We start from the raw sequence: 18,302 nt of genomic DNA on the forward strand, positions 1-18,302 counted from the left end.
CTGCCTGAAAAGCTACGCACACTGTGCTCCTTAATTACTGTCTGTTATTTTCTGCCTCATTAACACAGTCTCGGAAATCTGTTCAGGGGAAGTCTATATTTAACCCAAAAGAAGATGATCAGCTAAAGACATCACAGATGCATACCTGCAGTCCTTATATAATCATCTGTCTCTCAGAGGTTTAGAATTTTTTTCCACACCTAAAAATACATTTTGTTATTTCTGTAAATATAAAGGAATGTGGGGAAATTTCAAATGCAACACACAGACCAATTTCTAGATAGAGTTAGACCTAGATTACCATATTAATCGAGATCAATTACACAATAAAATAAGAACATAAAATTGTAAATAATACAGTTTATTTAAAAATTACATTTCATAATGTGATTTAAATTGACATTGAAGTTTCATATGAGAACAATTTATAGTCTTATGTTGACCTCATTTTATGATTCTCTGGTCAGTGACAAAATATTTACAAATATAGGCTACTAGTTTTTCGTACTTTACAACAGATATAAATAATTATAAAATCTGTAACATTTATCTAAATACGTCGAGCACATTTATATATTGTACAGCCAGTCATGGTTGTAGACACTGGCAAGTGTTATTCTTCTTGGATCATGCAACAATATTCATATAAAAATATTTAAAAGATTTATTATCAGCTATTAAGGTTTGTTCTGTAGTGTACTTTTGTAATACCCCCAGCATGCACCCAAGTGAATTACTTTTACTCACAGTTTAGAAATTCTTTACATATTATAAGATCTTATACAAGTAAATCACATCTTGGAGCAAAAGGTTGTTAAAAGAACAAACACTTAAACCTAAAGTAAAGGCATATAATTAATCCATCAATAGAGTGATATATTAAGGCAAAATCCATTACTATTCAAAAAGGTATATTACTTTTCAAAAACTTGCACATGCAAACATGATGCAGATAATACTAATCAAATCTCTATAATGAAAAGAAGTGAACAACAGCTGTTTGAGATTTTCAGAATATATCCTATTTACAATTATTACATTGAATAACCATCAAATTCATATTTAAAAGGTAAATATAGTGTTGTAGCCTATGAAATGACCGAATAAAAAGAGGTCAGACTACTGTTTTGTGCTCAGGGAACAAAAGTATGACAATACACTTTGTATTAATTTCAGGAGTAGGGAGAACATACAGTGCTGAACTTAACTAATTCAAATCATCAACAGTGTCAAACTAACAATTGCTATGCTGTATTTAACAAAGCTACAATTATCAGCAAAGAACATTTCTTCTTACCTCAGAAAACATTCTACACGGTCTACTACGAGTGATCAAATAAATAGCCACATCCTCTCATGTAATAGTCCACATCTGTAAGAAAATATGGACACTAAATACTATGGTCACTACTAAATCTATTACCATTTTTGTTTTTATTACTTTGTTATATATGGATTGCCTTATCGCAGTTCTGCCTTAAATTCTCTTTTCACTTCATATACATAGTTGTACCTTATGCATCTGTGAGAGCCAGCTAGTAGGTTTTCTTAGTCAAAGAAAGCACATTAATAATTTTGGTCTAAGTAATTAGAACAGCCACATGGTAAATGTTGGCATTGCATTAATTCAGAATTCATTCAGTTATAATGTACAGTTTTGTCCACTGGACTTTGCAAAGAACAAGCTTGATGACAGAACAGGAAATAATCCAATTCCAGTACATTGTGTTTTAAACTTTCATGCATACTTCATGTATGTTTTATAATGTATGTGTTTCAGCATGAGTGGATGAAAGTTAAGGTGATATCCTGTCATGCTAAATAAATGAAGTCCAGTGTTTCATGGCTTTACATGGGTTAAAGGTTGCTGGAGCAGATTCCAGCGGTCCAAAACTGTCTAAACAATGCAAATATGATTTAATGTAGTTCTCTAGACCTCTTGCAAAACTGTCCTTTATTTTCCCATTTTCTTAAAAACACACTGACATGCTCTAATTTCCATTTTAGTGAACTCATGGGATAAGCATAGTATCTGTGCAAAATGTTCTAATATATGTGAATGATGAACAACAAACCAAATGATACTTATGAAAAAAGAAAGAGCAAGCGAAGAAGTTTACCAGTTATGCTTCATTTATACGCCAGTGCTTCCTGATTTCACTGACAAGTGCAGTACTCTGTGTCTTACTAGGTTCTCGTTCAAAAGCTCCTCTTACATATGGATCTCATTGTAAATGTGTAAGTATTTCAAATAATCTACTTCAAAAGTGCATGTAATGAAATGCTGCTGTAGCTACAGTAAAAAAAACAAAAAAACAAACAAACCTGAATATCATTAAATCATTAATTTGTTGATTTGTTGTTAGTGTGTGAAAGCAACTGTAGATATGTACATGTAGACAGCAGTATTTGTGTTTGTAAGACTTGTACTTCTTGTACATACAGATGTGCAAGCAGCTTCAGATTAGTATTTAAGAATATGGCTTGTTTTAGCCCCTGTAAAACTTGGAAAGAATCACAATGAGGCAGCAGGCTAAAACAATCTGAAATGTTTCATAGGTCAAACATCTTTGCTGTACTCTGCATCTTAGAGACCTGCTCTGTCTGCTGTTGTTACACAACCCATTGTTGTTGAACATTACAGAGCTTTAATAATTAATATCTGAGGTACAAAACTATCTTCTTGTGTAGATGAAGAAAGCTCACACTTTAGCATGTAGACAGAAAAAAAAGTATATAATGAGGATGGATATCACTCAATTGGATATGCATGAAAAACATTCTAATCATTCAGTTTAAAATTTTGAAAGTTCTGAAAATTTCCCGACCAGCAACATTAATACCTGTATGAGTCCACTGAAGAGCACTGCCAGCTACAGACTGAAGTCAAGCAAAACCCTGCCATCTCCTTCAGACACAGCTACTGTATGACACAGAATGTAGAAACCTCAATGCATAACCCCAGTGGACCATTTATGATGCAGACAGAGAGTGAAGTGTATGAACAAGAGCTCTCATGATCTTACTTAGATCTGGGTCTGCAGTGGATGTGCTGAGTGTGCTACTGTTGACTGTGGTTTGGAGGAGTGAGAAGGAGCTGTCGGGTTCGGCTTGATGCCTCTGGTTCTCATGTAATGCAGAAACTGGTCCGGGATTTCAGCCAGGACCTCCTTGGCCAAGCGGGCCATGCTAAGAATGTGGTTCCCCCTAGGGTCAATGTAGTCTCGGAACGGTACAAACTAAAAAAGAGACATACAGACAAACAGATACTTAGACAGTAGAGAGAAAGAGATAGAGAGAGAGAGAGAAAGAAAACTCACCTGTACAATATCTCTCTCTGCAAATCTTCCTCTGGATGAGACCCTGACTTCATCCCCATCCAATTCAATCATTTCTAATGTACAAATAAAAAAGAAAAATTCAGTGAAACACTCATTCTCACGGATCCTGACTATTGCACTCTTACCAGTGCTAGTGTGCTGAGTGCATTCATTTATGTGACTGCAGACTACTGGAGGAGCATCTTACTGCTTCACAGATGTGTCTCATAGGAGAAAGTGAGATGTGACTAAAAACAAACAAAAATGATACCTTTAATAATGTATGGAAAAATACTCCAACTCATGGCTGAATGATGTTAAAGAATGAGGTTACACAAAGAAACAAATACCATTATACATGAAAAAGTAGTAAGAGAATGAACAGTAATTAATCGAAAAATGCAAATGGCATAAATGTGGTAGCAGGTGAAAAAACAGAAGGAATGTGTATTGGGCAAGGCAATGGATGATTAGGGAGGAAAACAAGCCCCTTTTTACATATTCAAAACAGAAGACATGTTGGGTTGATCTGGCCAGCTTCAGAGGAGCATGCATGAGGCAGTTTTGCTCTTTGACTGTAGGCCAAAGTCTCTGAACATGCTGAGTCTCTGTGGGACTGGCCTAATAACACGCACACATGGCCACATGCCCATATATATAAAAGGCCAATTAGACTGCTATTCATACTTGACTTCATTCATACTCACACACATGCGGCATTAAATTTCTCTCATAGAATATTAATCTCTTTCACATGATGTCCTACTCTCTCACATACTGAGTGTATGCATGAAAGTTTGACAGGGTGTCATACATGGATATACAATCATCCAAACACTGCCTCACACACACACACACACACACACACACACACACACACACACACACTATAAAACCCTTTATGTTCATTATCAAAATCAATTTGCACACTATATAACTAAAGAGAGTAAAACAGTTTGATTGTAAATTCATGAGTTTGACAGTTTCACACAAATTTCCACCTGGCATACATAAAGTCCAAGGCACTCAAGTTTGGGTGGCTGTCTAACCTACATGGGTGCATGGAAAACACACAGCCATGACTTTATAACTAGTGTGAAAAATGAAAATCTTAAGCCAGAACATAGCCTCAAGTCAGGGCAGCATTAAGAATCCACCAGGGCCAGAGCCTCGGCTAAAGCTGTAGCCTATGCAACGTAGCTCATGCAAATTAAAAAAAAGAGCTAACTTTTGAAAAAAAACCCCAGCAGATTTGGAAGCTTTGGAGTCTGAAAAGGAAGCAGCTGCTGTTTAGGTAAAAGTTGACATCTTGGAAGCAGCTGCGCAAAATTTAAGAAGCACTGTCCAAACACAAGTGTTTCAATGGAGAACAGAAACGTTTGTGCAGTGCCAATCATCGCTCACTATTCAAGCTTCTGTCATCACTGCGCAGCAGAATCTTACAACCTGAAAAATGTGAAAAATCCCATGCTGCATAGATCACCTTTGGTTACAGAGAAAAGGCCCATGCACAACATCTTCACACACTCAGTGAATGAGCACACACATGCAACTGATCACATACTTCAAAACAGGGCTGCCACAGAGATTTAAGCCACGGAAGCCCTCATTCCTCACTGCGACAATGGGCTTGGAGCTCACAGGTAATGAAAAGTTGGTCCTTCTCTTAAAGTGGTTTGGTGAAGAGACATCTGAGCATGTTAAACGAATCTGTGCTGGCAGTGTAACATGATGGATACCTTCCTGGACCTAGTTACATTGATATTCCCTCCACAATAAGGCCTATAATGGAGAAATTACCTGCAGTCTTACAGGAACATTGGCTCCTCACTGGTTCCCAGAACAAAGAACACCACAACAATATATAATGGGAACATATTGTAAAGTGTGAAAACACTCACAAGAGCTCTCATGCCCTGGCTGTGTGAAGGAATAAATGCAGTCCACACTGAAATATGGCAAAGCAAATACAGTTTAATGATTCACAAGGTCTGCAACATTACAAACCTTGCCTACCTGGGGAGACAGTAAAAGGTGCAAAGGCAGTATCAGAAAGAAAAAAAAAAACTCAGCCTTAATTCCTCTGGCCTATAAAGTATTGTTATCAACCTAACAAAACACAAGGAGTGGTACCCACCTATTCACCTGATGCGTGTAGACATACCAACTCCTCCATAGTGAAATGCACCAGCACATCCAGACTAAACTACTCTACAGCTGTTCCTCAGAGTAAATACTTGAAACATGCACAGGAATAATTCTCATGTCTTTAAGACAAAGGCAAAAGAGAAGAGAAAAAGAGAAAGCGCGAGAGACAACACTACTCATCAGCGTGAAATGATGAATACTCTAGTAGGGCTCACAGCCTTCATCTATTACTTGACAAAAGAGACAGACTTAAGGAAATGAAGAGAGATTACAAGCTTCCAGGGGTCATTACTCCTGCAGAATGGGTGAATGAAGCTATTTTTCAGAGAGGTCTACACCCCCTTTTCTTCACGGCAATCATCCTCTGCACCTGTGGAGACAAACTCACCAGCGCCCACATGCTGCTGCATGTAAGAATCTTGTCAAGAAGCAGCCTGTCTTGTAGTCAAAATGAAATGACTCCAAGACACAGTTGGTTCGAGACTGCTGCATCTGTGCATAAGGCAACTGCAACTGTTGACACATGTCCAACAAGTACAGGAGAGATTGAAACGAAAGACGGCGATCCTGTTATATAGTGCCCGTTCACAAGAAAACTCAGACTCTGTTTAAATATAGGGCCTTTAGAATGAAAACAATGCTATAATTAAAAAAAAAAAAACATCCTGGAAGAACACCAATGATGATTTATGTGCTGTACTCCAAAACTGCTAGGGAACGCTGAGCACTGAGACACTGAGTGTGAAAGACGTTGTCCTGCAATGCATCCACTTCACCTTCTCCTTCGTCACCTATACCAGATGCAGCTGCGGAGCCCCAAGGCAACACTCTGTTCGAGGTCACATTGCAGTGCACCAAAGTCTGTGGTAGGCAGACTCACTCTCTCCTGTTTAAAGGTGTGCTTGTTGTGGGTCTTCCATCAGGGCCAACCGGATCACTCCATCAAGATGTACATTATACATGAGGATCAGAGGAACTGCTCTCTGGCTCAATCTGAATTTTTCCACCTATTTGGATTGAAGGCAGCCTCTCACCATATCTGATGAAGTGCCAAGATGAGACAGTGATGGCTGGAAGGAAAACAATGGGCTTTCAAATTGAAGCACATGTGCATGTATCTCCCACCAGTCATCAAGAGCAATGAAATAATGACCCATAAATCTGAAATACCAACACCAGACATCACTCTCTTAAACAGATTACATTCCTGACACTGAGAAGATGATTATGCAAGGGAAAGACATGATATGAGTGTATAAGGTGATTAAGCAAGTCAATGGGCCCCACAATGCACCGTTTGGTCAGCATCTAGACTTAGGCTGGGTGAAGAGTGCATTGACCACACTCACAGGCCATCTCTTCAGAACTCCATATCCTACTGAATGCATCGCTCCTCATTCTTTGCTATAATTGCATCAATTATACAAAAGAAAAAAGTTAAAGTGGGTAGCACAGTTATGCCCACAGAGCTGTCTTCAGCTGCACAAATGCCAGCCGAGGACACACTCAGGCTTGGAGTAGCGGATCTTACAGAAAATGACACGTGTTGTCATAGAGAGTGAAATCTTTAAAAAGCATATGGAGAAAAAAGTCCATCAGGAAGAAGTGGCTCCTTTGTCATTCAGGTCATAAGAACATAAAATAAGCATCATCTTGCCTCAATTTTTTAAGATGCACTCTAAGCAAAAACCCTGAGATTAGGTTTTTCCTCTTTTGCTCCTTGCCTCCATGCTGGTTCTTTCACATTATCGAGGTGCACCATCTCCAAAAGCTTGGACAATGCTTATGAGTCAACTGCCCAACAATATGGTGTTTCCTTCATCTCAGTCCTGCGGACAGGTCTCAAACTATATAATATTCTCCTGGGAGTGTAGCTATGGTTCACTAAAGATCACATAATAGTCACTGTTGACATCCAACAAATGTTTTATTAATTCCTCTTGCGATACAAACAGAGACTACTTTATATTCCTTTGGCATAAAGATAATGACTTGTCCATGGAGGGAGAAGAGTATTGCATGCAGGTGCATGTCTTTGGAAATAGATCATCCCCGGCAGTGGCCATCTATGGTCTTCAGTGAGCTGCTTTGATGCCTCAACCTGGGCTATAGGGGCAGTAGCTTACATATGTGAAGTTGGATTTGTGTGAAGTTGGATTTGTGCTTGGAAAAGCAAAATTATCACTGCAACCAGAGCCCACAATCTCCCTCAAGATACATGGAGCTGTTCTGGTGATAGAGATGGCAGAGCTCATTTTAGATGAACTAGACCATAAGTTGGATGCTGTAAAGTTCTACTGTGACAATAGGGTGGTCCTCAGGCACATCTGTAATGACTAATAACTGTAAATGTTTTGGTTGAAACACACCTGCACCCCAACCGTTCAAAGGTCTTGAGCCCTGCTCTGTCATCCAAGGCAGACTGCTTTCAGTTTTACATGGCCAACAGGGCTTATAAAGTGGTAGTCCTGTTGGCCAGGGCTCTTAATGTCATATGTATGCTTACAGCTTACCAGGCAGACCTGCAGGAAGAGATGACAGCCACATCAGGTCCATCTCGGTGGGATGAGATTATTGTGGTCAGAGAACTCTCTCTCCATCTCCAGAGATGTGCAATCCAGGCTGCAGGCAAAGCCATGGTCATTCAGGAGAGAGGTAGGTGGCTTAACCTGACAAACCTCTCAGACAAGGATAAAGAGGCTATCCTGGATGCACCTGTGGGCATTTTCAGCACTGCTCTGATGCTCATGCAGAAGAGATGCAAAGAGAAGAAGAGAACACTTCATACACTAACTTCATCTTGCCTGTTCCCAGCAAAGAGGTTACTGATGGTAAAAAGAGATGTGTCAAATGTCTCACAGTTTGTTGCAAAACAAAATAAAAAGCAGTATGTTGCAAAGCAGAACAATGCTAAAAGAGTGGGAAGTTATGAAACACATCAAAACTCCAACTTGAGGAGTTGTCAAGCTCTCAGGAGGCGTGGGCCACAAACACACTGTCACTATGCATTGCACTTGTGCACCACAGGAGGGCACCAGTGCTACATGGATAGACAGCTTGAGATCTTGCATCTCATCATGCTGGGTGCTGAAAACAGTGCAGTATGATTACAAACTGCAGTTCACCATTTGTCCACAGCAGTTTAAAGGGATAATTGATTCCTGGGCACTGTGAGCATAAGCATGCGTTCTTCAGGATGAAATTTCCTTGTTGCTGGAGAAAGACGCTAGTCTCCCTTCAGAATTTCCCTCAGGCCAAGGGTGTTTGTGAAATGTACAGAGGTGGCTATAGCCCCTCTGAGGGAAAAGGGCATCAGCCTCGCTACTTACACAGACGATCGTCTTATCACAGCTCAGTCAGAAGGCACTGCGAGGTAGCATACATTAATGCTCATAGAGCACCTGATGTCACTGGGTTTCAAGTTAAACACAGAGAAGAGTGTGATAGTTCCTGCCCAGTGCATATCATGCCTGGGATTGTCACTACACTCATGGTTTTTCCAAGATAAGCCTGTTGACAGAGAGTGGGAAAGTTCATGAGGTGCTGTGAGGTATTTCAGAGGACCAATCTGGTCCCTTTTCACCCGTGTCTCAGGTTGCTGCACCGCTGTCCAGTTGGTGGGGCACTCACGAAGGCAGAATGATAAACGGCAAATGGGATCAATGTTTTGCAAAGTGCCTGAAAATACAAGCACTGAAACATTGCCTGCTCCTTTTGAAGGGATGACGTATTCCCATGAGGACAGACAACATCAAAGTAGTCGCAAATATAAACTGACAAGGAGGACTTAATTCACGCCCCATGCACACAATGGCATGCAAGCTGATCCTGTGTAGCTGTGCTCATTTTCTGTCCCTGAAAATGATGCATGTGCAGGGAGTGCTGAATTGGGAGCAGTTTTGCTGTTGCAGGGCAATTCCCAGGAGTGAAAATTGTACAGGAGAGGAACAAATATGGACCAAATACGGCAGGGCTACGGTAGATCCGTTTGCATCAAGAAAATGCAGTGCCCTCTGTTCTTTTCTCTACACAACCAGAGCACATTGGCAGAGAGAGATGCTTTAGCTCATGAATGGCTGCAAACAATGCTGTACGTGTTCCCACCCATAGCTTTGATCACCCCCACCCAGAGTGTCTGGCTCTGTCAGCTTGGCTCGTGAGGTTTAACCTGTGTGTAACAGACTTACCTCCTAGTGTAGTGAGCACTAGCATAAGTGGCTGGTATTTGAGAGGTGGTACATGCCACATTCATACCAAGGTTATTCAGCCACGTCTCCCTCTGGAGCTCCAGGCATTAAATCTCATGGCCCCTATACTTTGCAGGCCAGCTGCAACTGAATGCATTGTGCCCTGTGTGAGCCCTGTGCATTTATGTGGAAAGGACTAAGGGTTTTTGGAAGCGTGATCAGCTATTTGTATCATGGTCCAAGCCATACACAGGTAAGGTGATCACTATGCAGCAGTTCTTGCATTGGATAACAAAGGCAATTGCTTTAGCCTACTCATTATCAGCCCCAGATAGGGTGGGTATGCATTTGATGACAGGTGTAGTGACCGCTTGTGTCTTCAAGATCCACCAGCAAGATCCATGCCAAGAACAGCAGTGCCAAATGACAATGTAGAAATCAGCACTGATACAATGCATGTCATGCAAAGCATTCAATGTCAGGCATCTCTGAACAGGTACCGAATGCGTAATGTAGGTCATGAGCTGCATTTTAGGTTTAGACAGTTCAGTGCCACTAAAATGTTCACGGAACAAAGTCTGAGGGATAATAGAAAGAGGTGAACTATAGAAATGGAAATAGAAATAGAAACAAGGTCAACTATTTGGTACGCTTTGAGTACATGGTCTCTCACATGCTGCAGTGTGACACAGCAAGCTAATCTTTAATGTCTTGGTCATTTTCTTGAATGTCCAAATCTGTAACAATAGTGACTTCTCTCACATTTCCTGTCTGTGCAGTGCTCCTGAAAACTTTTAAAAATGTCCATTTTAATGCACTTTCTTCATATAGGAGACTTAGCTGGGCACTTAGGGAAATTAGCAAGGTGGGACTCTTAAGTGCACGTCTTCTTTGAAGAGTTTTTTCAGACAGTTAGTTTGAAGAAATATGAAATGCTGATAGCCACATGGTAAAGTAGACCGGTTTGTAATCATTTTGACTTCAGCCACAGCATTTTTAATTTGTGTGGCAATAGTGACAACTGTTCATCTTTTCTACTGAACGGTCTCTGAGCATATTAACTGCCAGTGCACCAAAATAACAAGAAATGCTGAGCTTGCATTGCACAGCCATGTATTATCCTGCTGATTCACCAGTTCCTAATACATGCTAATGAAACTTTGCCTTTTCTGTCATTTAGTTTTGGTACAAACTAATTTCAGCACTTCTAGAGCAGTCATGTAAGTGTCACTTTCCACTGGTAAAGTGGAGAAAATCCTCTATTTCACCACAGATGGAGTGAATTATCAGGCATGTCTTTGGTTGTGAATGCCAGTACATAACTGTCAAACATGTGAATCCATGTTTCCAAAGGCATGCTGGGCATACCTGGGTGTTATTGGAATTAAAGCCATCCTCAGTCGTCAATATGTTGTGTTTTATGTATGTAAATAGGTGCAGTTACAACACATGTACTGTTCAGTAACTTTACATCCTGCTCAGTCTTCTTCATCGCTTGAACACTAGTATCCTTTATCTCACAACGCCCTCTAGGGGCACAGATACTACACATTTGAGAGAGTGTGAGAGAGTATGACATCGTGTAAAAGAGTTTTATATTGCATGAGATAAGTATGATGCTGTATGCTGTATGGGAAGATATATTGTGAAGTCAAGCATGACTATCGGCATAAATACCCTCACATACATATGCCTGCATGTTCAAACACACACACACACACACACACACACCTTCATATATTCAAATGATCCTTATTGCCTTATTGTGGTATTATAAAGTATCTAATGTATCATCTTACCATCAAATTCAGCTGACCCAACTCCTACTATTATTACTGACATTGGAAGACAGGATGCCTTTAAACAGAAAAACATCCATCTACAGGATTACAGTTGGACCTTTTCACCATATAACATTTGTGCAGAAAACATGCCTTGGTATAAAAAGGCAAATTAATTAACAATGAGATGTACGCTAAGTTGTAAAGGAGATATATGACAGGACTAGGCTGAAAGAACCTAAAAGACAAAACTGACTTATAACTCATAATGAGGATCAGCAGAGCTCAGATGCAAACAAACTGAACGAGATGTTGGTATGCTAGCACATTATAAATGACAAACAGTCAGAGCACAAAGGCCCTGGTCTGCTCTTTGTGGAAGTTATTCTTGTTTTGACATTTCAGTATCTTAATTGCCATGTTTTCAGGCAAAGATACATGCAATGTATATCTCATAAGTTATTTATTAATATTTGGAAACACATGTATAAATAAATATATCTTATGTATATATTTTATCCATAAAGTAAACATACTCTTTTTGAAGGATTTTTTCTAACATAATCCCTATTTATATATTTATCTATTGAGATCATTTTATTCTCATTTTACGTTGGAAAATTCAATACACTGACACACCAATAACACTTGTACATTGCAAGCAAATTTAAACTGTGAGTTTATACTGTATACAGTGTCAAAATATATTGTTCACAGAATACAAAACAATAATTTGGCTACTACTATCAAACTGAACTGATGACATGTCTGCAGAATCTCTACATTTTCAGTTTTTTTTAAACACTTACATTTACAATGGATTCCTTGGTCTGAGCCATGTCAGAGATGACGCCATCTGAAATGATGAGGAGAATGAAGTACTCTGAGCCATCCTTCACTAAAGAGGCATATCTGTTTGAAGGAAACAACATGCTTCAAAATTCAGAGAAGTACAGCCATTACACTGGCACTCTGGAATAAAGGAGGAGCAGAAGAATGTGGAACAAAATGGCATTAATTTATATGCAGTGTTTAATCTGCTGTTTTCTGCCTGTTTCAAGTCTAAGATCCAGATCTGTTCATAAATACTAATAGCACCCGTGCTGGTGAAGGCCTGTGAGAAACGCAGGTGCAGTCATAGGCCAGGCAGTAATGTGCTAGTATGTGTACTGTATAGCAGCTGCTGTCATGACTCACCTGGCTACATGGTTAATGACGGGTGAGAAATATGTGGGACCATAGAGACGTACGCTCTTCAGACTCTGGTAGTATGCATCCAGTACTCCTTCGATGCCAGTACAGTATGGGTTGTCTGGATTCCCATTCTAAGTGCACAAATACACATGCAGGCAAATATAGACTGTGGATAGCAGCACTGATAACCATACTGTGTCTAATGATACTGTGTACTTGAGTGGATATAACTGTTGCCTCTCTGAGGATATGGTAATAGAACTGGAACTGTGTGGTGCAAAGGATATGTTTACAGAACAATAATTAATAAGCTATGCACATTGAAAACAACAACAAAATTGAGCAGTCATTGGGATTCTGTGAACTGTATTTGTGTGCTTTAGAACTACTTTTCCATTCACTGGCCTGTATAAGACATACTTACAGATGGTCTATTCAAGTTAATTCGTATTGGTCAGCAGAATGCATAGAGAGTCATTTTGTATCTCTCAGTCCAGAGGGAAGTAATGTTTGCAAACACCATGCATGGGTGCAGGCCATCTCAGAAGAACCTCTAGAATCTAGATGGGTACAGCCTTCTTCTTATGAAGTTTGGTATTGTATAAGTAAACTGGTGTTTGTGTGTGTGTGTGTGTTTGTGAGAGAGAGAGAGAGAGAGAGAGAGAGAGACAGAGAGAGAGAGATAGAGAGAGAAAGAGACCCAAGCAGTAGAAATTCATTTTTTTTCAGCAAAACATTCCTGATAAAGATCTTTCTGTTTCCCTATGAACTCTAAAGGTTTTCATCATGAGAATCTATTGTTTTCTTATTTAATAAAAAAAACAAAAAACAGAATTAAATAATATTAATCTATAAATATAAATGTCTAATCCCAGTGTAGATGGAACCATCCATAGAGATTTGCTCACCAGGGCAAACTCGTGTGATACTCTGCCATCAGGGGGCAGCTTGGCTCCAAATCCCAGTGCAGGGAACATTTTATCACTGTCATAGTCCTGAATGATCTCCCCCACTGCTCTCAGTGCCATGGCATAGGAATTAAGTTGGTATGGGTTCATGTAGTGGAGAGAGGTAGGTTGTGACGGGTTGCCTGGGCACAAATGAGAAAGGGCACAAACAAAGCAACCGTCTGATCCATTGCACTTCAGTAATGACCATTCTCTTCATGTTTCCCTAACTCACTCATATGACTGGTAGAATACCAAAGTAGAAACCCAATTTGATGTCATTTCTGTTGCTTTTGTTCCAATGCAATTTTAGCATTGTGCATTAGGATTTTGTTTGTTTGGCTGGGTTTTTTTGGGGGTTTTTTTATGTGACAAGTTTTTGCTGAACATTCAGAAACATTCAGAAGTCTGAGTTTGCATGGAAACATAGAAAACCTAATACACAGTGGATGCATCAAAAAGACTATCATCAGATAAAATCACCACAGAAAAATAATTATAGAATAGTCTGTCAGAGAAATAAGCTCACCATTGGATGCAGTAAAATCGATTGCCACCGTGAAATTAATCTGAGTACTGCAAAAGAATATAAAGTGACAGCAAATATGAAGACCATTGTTCTTGATAACACCTAATTAACATAAAATGAGTAATGCGAACTAAAATAGCATTTATGAAGTACAAAATGAGTGTAGAGATGTTTAGGGTTTGCGCTGTGCAAATATTTAAAACTCAAAACTTTATTATTCACCTTTATTCTCCTTTATTTACAGCGGGAAGATAAAAACGTAACTGTATTATTCATACATTCCATGTATGCTAAAGTTAGATGGGAGCAGCAGTCTCTGTGAAGTGTCTGCAAGTATGGTTCTTCAAACATAATTTTTCAAGTGTTTGTTCTCTTGTTTAAAAAGCAGATCTTACAATAAAGAAGGCACTCATGGTCTCAGAATAGGCCGTGCTCTTTTTATATGGTGTTATTATGGCATCTATAATGTAGCACGCCCCTTTGTCCATGTGTGGGTAAGGTAGGGTAGGAAGGACAGTGGAGCATGGCCCCTTCCATGATTGGTAAATCCTCCATTCCAGAACAAAAGCCTGAATTAATGTGCTCATCAGCTATTTGCTCATGCACTTTGATTAGGATAAGAGTTGGGTTAATAATGGCCAAAACACATACATGCATATGCACACACACACACACACACACACACACATACACACACACACACACACACACACACACACACAGAGAGAGCTCATAACTATGAAATCTGATGTTATGCTTACCCTCCTTTGATATAGTCCAAAAAAGTCACTTCAACATCTATGAGGCATGACAACAGTGTCACCTGTTAAGATTAAAATTGGTAACACTTCCCATTTCCAGTCCTTGAAGCCACCGTTACATTTTAAATATGCATATATACTTGCATCATAAACATCATATAAAGGTTCATAACTGGTGTGATGATGCAACTCATTGGGAATATAGACCACTATGCATATCAAGAGTGAGCTATCTCAGGCTTTTCCAACACACTCCTCAAGGACTCCCAGAAAGTCCCAACTTCCTACCCACCTTAACCAAGCAATCAAGAATACCGAATACCTGGCTCAGTTGTAATGAGAGCTGGCACATTAGCATTTATGCTTATCATTATGTTTCTATACAGCTTTTGAAGGCTTTGCTCTTTGCTTAAGAAGATAATGGGAATAGGTCCTTCAATAAGAAGCCGCACCAATAATGTTATTTATTGGAACATTTGTGTGCTGTTCTTTTGTTCTTTTACAACTTGCCGTCTAGGAAAAAGTAAAAGATAAAGAAAGTTTGAAAATGTACTCACGGTTCCTGAATTTAGATATTTCTTCTTCTTCTTCTTTTTCTTCATGTTCAGCACCTGAAAAAAGTATTTAATGAGCAGAGCAAGGCTTTGCAATATGACACTAATTAAGGCCAGGGTGCGCAAGCATGGCGAGGTGTGGTGCAGGGAGCATAGCAGCAGATGGCCGGCACTGACCGCTGGGAGAAATGCTGAGCAAATTTTCTGGTACAGACTTGTGTTTGACAGGCCACTGGTTTGCCCTTGTGTCAAGGTGTGACCTTGTCTCTGACCTTGACTCTGACCTTGTCTCTGACCTTGTCTCTGTTTGTTACATGCCAGTATAAACACTAAGAGATTCTTTTCTTTGGGTGGGATTTATGCCCCAGTGCTCATAAAGAAGAGCTTAAAACAGCAGCTGATGTCATAAGTGAACAATAGAAAATCAGTGATGGGGTGAAAAAAGAGAAGGTAAAAATATAGAGAAAGGGAATGACACAAAATAGCGATGGTTAGCCATATATATATATATATATATATATATATATATATGTAAAATATCTCTCATGGTACATGAGAACGAATCTCTTATTATGTATATGGGTGGGTGCCACTCACCTCCCACATGTTGAACTGAACCTGGCCTTTGGACAGTTCCCTGTAGCTGGTCTTGAACTCTCCAATGTAGTCATGACTGTGAGAATACGTTCATTATCACTCAGCAGCATCATTTAATCTCTGTATGTATGCATATTGGAATGTGTACATTTTCATTTAGATTTTGGTTCAGTAAATGATTTGGTTCAGTGAAACAAATTCTAGTTTTCTTACCCCCCATCTCTGTCCCAGTCATACACCTCAATCTTTATTGCTCTGTAAAAGAATTGTGGTTGTCAACAAATCATGACTATGGTAATGGTGATTAGATACAGTTTAGAGGTAAAGGACAACCAGTAAAGCCCCATGAAATAGTGATGTAACCTGTCTTTGCCCGGCTCAACATGTGCTAAAAAAGCATATAGTCATGCCAGATGATTTATAGTATCACTGCAGACTATCAATAAATATAGAGTATCCTGTGTGTCATGGTCCTGCTTGGATATATTCTGGGGATTACTTTTCTCCCAGCATGGTGGAGGTGGAACCAGGTGCTGATTTTCCTAATGGTGACCAGCAGTGTGCTCAGCTGTCTTCCAAGATCTAAATGAAGGGGTTATTTTTCTTTTTTAAAAATAAGTTTTATATATAACTATATTAGTTTCATTCACATGGGGCCTACTTTTAATGTTGTCCCACTGTGAATCAGGTGAGTGTAACATATGATGTAAAATTTTACCTTGACTGAAAAAAAATATTTTGTGGAACATTAATAACAATTTCTTATTTAAAAAAATTAGAATAAATAAACAAATAAATATAATAATAATAATAATAATAATAATAACACATATTTATAATAAATAAATATAATAAGAATCTCGCAGAACAATAATAAAAACACATATTTGTATTTGTTTTGCAGAACAATAACTATAGCAGGACAGGCAATAAGACTATGCATGCTAGTCATATATTATAGAAGCTTTAAAGGACTGCTTTACACCAATGACTTCACCTGTCATAGTCACCATTGCACAGGGCTCTAGCTGAGATTTTGAAGGCCTGCCACACAGGGTCCAGAGTGTTCTTCACCACTTCAGTTTTATGGCAAATGGTGTACCTATTCAAAGTGATCATCATTAAGGGTAACTCACAAACCCACCTGTTGGATTAAGTCTCCAAAAAATTAAGACATAGTACACAACATGAGTTCATTTTTAACCTCATATGTTACAATCCTAACTCCATAAACTCCATCCTAACTTCAATTTGCCAATGTTTCATAATAATAATGAAGCTGCATATGAAAAATCAATGTCATTTAAACTCACGTTCCATCTTCATTGCTGCGGTAAAAGATAAGGAATGGGTCTGACTTGCCGAAGAAATCCTTCTTGTCCAATTTGTTTCCACAAAACTGCAGCAATACTGATTCCTAAAAGGATGAATGGGCACAGCTGTATGGTGTCCTATGGCTCTTGGACCTCTTAGCATGTGTGGGAGCTTGTATTTGTGTGTGTATGTAATTGTGTGTGCAAGTATTTGTTTGTGTATGTATTTGTTTGTGTATGTATTTGTGTGTGCAAGTATTTGTGTGTGCATATATTTGTGTGTGAATTCAAATATGTTGTACATTTATTATTTAACAAAGATTTCATGGGAACCATAGGGACACAGATTCAGTACATTACAGCTGCAATGAACATCTTAACAGAGAAAAAGAATGGCAGTACAAGAAGAGCGACAAAAATAAAAAGCAAATTAAATGAGTCTTACCCGGCAATTTCCAAGTTCGTCTGCTTTAACAACGATGGTCCCACAGCTTTTACCAGGAATTCCCCTATAAGATCATTTTTAGTGTGCCTCACTCTTAATGTAGTACTGCTAAATATATCAAAATGTCCTGAGAAACATTAACACCACAAACCTCATTTTTCCTCCCTGAGCCACTACCTTTACAGTTTGGCTCAAATGTGGAATACCGTGGAATATTTGATAGACAGGAATAATGACGGGATGCAAAAGTGTTGCCTTACTTTTGCCCTAACCTGTATGGTTGTTTCAGTTTGGCCAAGTAGTTCACTGCAATGTCTTATGGAAAATGATGTAGGATGTAGACAAAAACTGATGGATTATTGAAGCAAGTCCTTTAATCTGGTTTGAATGTACACAAGCAACTTTTGTGCAAGGAGAAAGACTAAAAATTAGACTAAAGACTAAAATTAGGCTACAACACACACACACACACACACACAAAATGTAATCCTCTTAAGGAGAACAAGCCAGAGAGATATAGAAGCAG

General features: G+C 39.1%; 1 protein-coding gene across 1 annotated transcript in view; it reads right to left on the reverse strand.

The window, feature by feature from the left end:
• Positions 1-345: 345 nt before the first annotated feature.
• cpne8 (copine VIII) overlaps positions 346-18,302 on the reverse strand; it is a 34,726-nt gene continuing 16,769 nt past the window's right edge. The window contains exons 7-20 of the mRNA XM_035523747.1: positions 17,777-17,840; positions 17,332-17,435; positions 17,016-17,120; positions 16,232-16,273; positions 16,019-16,094; positions 15,425-15,478; positions 14,868-14,929; positions 14,107-14,153; positions 13,539-13,720; positions 12,634-12,761; positions 12,246-12,348; positions 11,455-11,512; positions 3,321-3,394; positions 346-3,239 (exon numbers count right to left, since the gene is read on the reverse strand). Of these exons, the coding sequence (XP_035379640.1) occupies positions 3,027-3,239; positions 3,321-3,394; positions 11,455-11,512; positions 12,246-12,348; positions 12,634-12,761; positions 13,539-13,720; positions 14,107-14,153; positions 14,868-14,929; positions 15,425-15,478; positions 16,019-16,094; positions 16,232-16,273; positions 17,016-17,120; positions 17,332-17,435; positions 17,777-17,840 (1,312 nt within the window). The 3' untranslated portion in view covers positions 346-3,026. The remainder of the gene's footprint in view (positions 3,240-3,320; positions 3,395-11,454; positions 11,513-12,245; positions 12,349-12,633; positions 12,762-13,538; positions 13,721-14,106; positions 14,154-14,867; positions 14,930-15,424; positions 15,479-16,018; positions 16,095-16,231; positions 16,274-17,015; positions 17,121-17,331; positions 17,436-17,776; positions 17,841-18,302) is intronic.

Source organism: Electrophorus electricus, chromosome 2, assembly GCF_013358815.1.
Source record: "Electrophorus electricus isolate fEleEle1 chromosome 2, fEleEle1.pri, whole genome shotgun sequence".
NCBI lineage: Eukaryota > Metazoa > Chordata > Actinopteri > Gymnotiformes > Gymnotidae > Electrophorus > Electrophorus electricus.